The sequence below is a fragment of the Nuphar pumila genome, chromosome 8 (assembly GCF_984573655.1).
Source record: "Nuphar pumila chromosome 8, dmNupPumi1.hap1.1, whole genome shotgun sequence".
Classification (NCBI taxonomy): Eukaryota; Viridiplantae; Streptophyta; class Magnoliopsida; order Nymphaeales; family Nymphaeaceae; genus Nuphar; species Nuphar pumila.
Genome location: NC_143256.1, coordinates 101,309,680 through 101,313,963, shown reverse-complemented (window position 1 = coordinate 101,313,963; position 4,284 = coordinate 101,309,680). Strand labels below are relative to the sequence as shown.

The window sequence follows — 4,284 nt, the reverse complement described above, 5'->3', positions numbered from 1 at the left end:
AGGATATATCACTCGTGACAAAAACATGGTGGTAAAATGGCAGAGCTGTAACAAAATAGTGGAACTGTGAGTTGCTCATCCTCCATATGGTACTGATGATTTTGACTTCTCTATTAAGCATGAAATCACCTATGAACAAGAAATTGGTAAAAAGATATAGGGACCAATTTTTTTGATTAAGCAGTAAACAATTGCATCACTTGTGATTGAGAAAGTGGTAGCTACATTCTATTACAGAGTCGATCCACATTTTTCTGCAATACATGAAAAGCACTCATAGTGCCAGAAAGATTGCCTTTACTCCTAAAAATAGAAGCAAAATCAGATCAATATGCATGGAGAAGGGAATGCCTCATCAATTCAAAGGATATTACAGCAACTTTTATATATTAAAATAAAAAAGAAAAGAAAAAATCACAATATAAGGAATTCAGGATTTTCTGGTGGCAGATGCTCCCTCTTCTGTTTCTCCATTTCTTACAGAGGTTTCTTTCCCTGCTTTAACCTTCTTATTGATCTCCATGTACATTTCTTCAATCAGTGGCTTCCAAATGCGAACGCGTGCATTAATAAACCAATTTGAGACCTACCACCAAACGTTTATTTATGTTAACAAAGGGCAGCTTAAAGGTTATTTGATATGCTAATAGTGCAATTCAACATAAAACCTGGCTTTTTGTTAACCCACTCTGCCTTGCTAGTATATACTTCTGTCCATCTTTCGGGTACCTGAAAATTTGATGACAGCCTGATGTGAATATTGAATGCAAATTGTCAAGCAACATTTTTCGCATTTTGTGTATGTTTTTATTCCAACTGTTAGTAACTCACGGGTGGAGGAAGTTCTCAAATAGCCATGCGCGTAGAACAGAAACAGATCTCTCAGGCAGCCCTCGTTGTGGTCGCCACGGCAGCTGCTCAGCTCTCCGCATATGTTGTAAGGTCCATTGTTTCTGAATTGAGGCAGGATCAAAGCAATCATCCTTTTCAGTGAAATTCGGGGTACTCGGGTGTTTCTGGGAAGCAAGGATCTGATCTATTATTTTCTCTCGCAGGCTTTTTAAGTGTCTAGAGATTGTTCGAAGGGCAAGACTGACATACATCTGAGGAGGATCAACTTCAGTAGCTGCTTGGAAAGACGATATGACCATCTGGATCTGGTCATGCCACTGGTTGTAACGACAGTCGACCTGCCATTGAGATTGAACATGTCAATGCCAATTGCTTCATACCAAATTTGCATCATATTTTACTATGACAGTAGAAGCAAACACTTAAGGCTTAATGGTTTATGAAGTACTATTGTAGCCTTTCAGGTTTTCAGCCGACTGATATGCATGAATGCATGGCCCAAATGCACAAATGAGACTATAAGATGCCACTTAATGATTCATCGAAAAAAAAAAGATACCACTAAGTGAGCTGGTGATTCTGTAATGCAACCTCTCTCCCCACCCAGTCATAGATGGACATGATGTCTTAAATTTTCCATTTATTTTGGGAAAGTAATACACCAATCGAAGTATTTGTGCTAACATCACCATCTGTGAATATCCAGAAAAGTTTATAATAATTCTTCTAGAAATACATAGTAGCCAGATCCACAAATCTTTTAGACTAACTAGTATGTCCTACACATCTTTATCCAATTTCGTAAAATCTATGTATAGTCAAAAGACTGGTCGGCCTAGGTGTAAGTAAAATGCCTAAGCTTAGCAATTCCTAGGTGGGGTACCTTAGAAGGTACCAATTTTGCCGACTAGGGTGCCACCCTAGTCGGTGGCTAACCTGCCCTCACTTAGGCACAAGGGAATTTCAGTCATTTTTTATTATTATTATATTAATATATGTGTGTGTGTGCAAATTTTCTATAAAAGTCTGAAGGCTTTAGTATTACTGATTATGTAATATGTTATTTATATATGTATGTGCTTCTGTGATATTTTCTATGAAAGGCTGAAAGTATGATTTTTTTGCACACACACACACACACACACACACACACATATATATATATATATATATATATATATATATATTATGAGTATGCTATGAATATAATATATATGTGTGCATGTGTGTTAAAATTAATTTTTCTGTGAAAGGCTGAAAGCATATTTTGCTGATTATACTCAATATGTTATGAATAATTGAATATATACGTGTGTGTAGTTATATATATATATATATATATATATATATATATATATATAGAGAGAGAGAGAGAGAGAGAGAGAGAGAGATGTATATTCTGGTTATGTATATTTTGTACTTGCGAGATGAAAACATCTTCTTATTAAAAGAATTAAACATATTTTTATGTATATTTTGTATACCTTTTTATTTTTTAATTGAGGTACCAACTAGCCCGACTAATCCTCGACTAGTCTTTTTAGGGGCCTACTGACTAGGAACCCCCTACTGCTTTTGACTACATCGCCTAAAATACACAGTTCTTGGTGCTTTTATTTTTATTTTCTTATCATAGATATGAGGTTAGCTTTGTTTTGGTGAATTTTGTTCTTTCTTTAAAGCAAAATATCAAATTTTTCCACTTAACCAAAAAAATTTCCTTTGAAATCATCATCATCTTCTTCTTTCTTCTTTCTTCTTTCATCAAATATGCTTGTCATACATGTTATTCATGAACAGCGGGTTGCTTTTGGCTTTTAACTTTTTCCCTTTCATCAGATTTCATTTGGTAAAAACCAGAGTTACCGGAAGCTTATAGGTGGGAAGCTCGATTCCCCCACGCTTCTCCTATGCTCTCCACACGCTTCATTTATTCTTATTATATGTTCTATTACTCAACTTTTCATGCTTTTTATGTGTTTTCTCTGACTCTTCTCACTCACTTCCATGTGCTTTAGCTAAATTGGTAGTCACATTTTAGATTTTGTTAAAAATTTAATTCTTACACTAAAAAGTTAAGAAATTTAATATCAGTCACTTTTATTTTAGTTTTATTTTGATTCTCATTCAATTCTTATATTTCTTTGTTTTTTATTCCTTGCTTCCCGCTTCCTATATATTTTAAAATGCATCGCTTCTCGCTTCCGCTTCCCATATCGTTTCCCGCTTTCATTTCCTAGTGTGGCAACCTTGGTAAAAACCCATACAGGTGTACTTCCGATTGTAGATTCTGTTGAGTTTGTTAAAATATATTATATACACATGCTTAGATGTATATATAATATATATGTATCTTCTTTTGTAAATCAAAATACCCAAAAATGGCATTTTGGTCATTTCACTTCTTTCCCTATCTTCTTTCTAATTCAGCAATAGAGGCATGTTTAGAGCAGTGTTACCGGAAACGTGCATGCACTAGGGGAAGCACGCTTCCCCGAGACGCACTTCGAAAGTGCGAAATGCGTGGGGAAGCGCATGCATAATATAGGAAGCGCGTCCCCCTTTAAAGGGGGACGCATTTTTTAAAATGTCCAGTTTACCCTTCTTAAAAAAGAATTTTAACACGTGAAAACCAAAAAAATTAAAAATATATATATTTTTTGAATAAGGGCAAAATGGACATTTTAAAAAAATGTGAAAATAAAAAAATGAAACTTAGGGTTTTTGTTTTTTTCACCGACTCCTCTCTCTCTCTCTCTCTCTCTCTCTCTCTCTCTCTCTCTCTCTCTCTCTCTCTCTCTCTCTCTCTCTCTCTCTCATTTTTGGCCACCGACGACCTCCTCCACCGACGTCCGACGATGTCTCTATTCAGGTACGCTCTCTTCTCTCTTTATTTTGATTCTCTCTCCTCTCATCCATTGACGTCCGAGTCGTGGACCGACTGTCGGCAGGGAGCCCCCCTTGTTGCCTGACGACAGAGTAGGGTGGGTTTTGAATTTTGACCCTCTTGGTCATCAAAACACGCTGCTTTCGACTAATCCAAGAGGTCATCCATGGTGGGTCGTTTGATGCAGAGCAGGATCATCCCAGATCCATACAGCCTAACCCAGGCAAAGGACCGGGCATGCACGATGGGATTGAGGATCGGACCCACGTAGTGGATCCGACCTAAAACATGGTACCAAGACGCAGGGATGGTGTACCCCTGTGTACTTATTTTAGACGAGCACAGGTTCGAGCATCCCAGGTCTAGCAGCAACGAGAAGACGTCTCGGGTCCAGGACCGGACCCGAGACCCGGATCCAGTTGACGCCTTTAAAAACCCTATTCTAGGGTTGTGTGTGGCAGAGATGATTGGAGATTGCAACAGCCTTTTGTTTTCTGAATTGTTTTCTTCCAGCAGATTTCCCTTTGTTCTTTATTCCTTCCTAT

General features: G+C 37.4%; 1 protein-coding gene across 1 annotated transcript; it reads right to left on the bottom strand.

Moving 5' to 3' along the window:
- Positions 1 to 266: 266 nt before the first annotated feature.
- LOC149830071 (homeobox protein ATH1-like) lies at positions 267 to 3,431 on the bottom strand. Its single transcript, XM_090015367.1, has 4 exons — positions 3,312 to 3,431; positions 832 to 1,190; positions 669 to 729; positions 267 to 586 (listed from the first exon to the last, which is right to left on the bottom strand). The coding sequence occupies exons 1-4, from the start codon at positions 3,429 to 3,431 to the stop codon at positions 431 to 433; spliced, it is 696 nt and encodes a 231-aa protein (XP_089871493.1). The 3' UTR covers positions 267 to 430.
- Between the last annotated feature and the right edge of the window lie 853 nt (positions 3,432 to 4,284).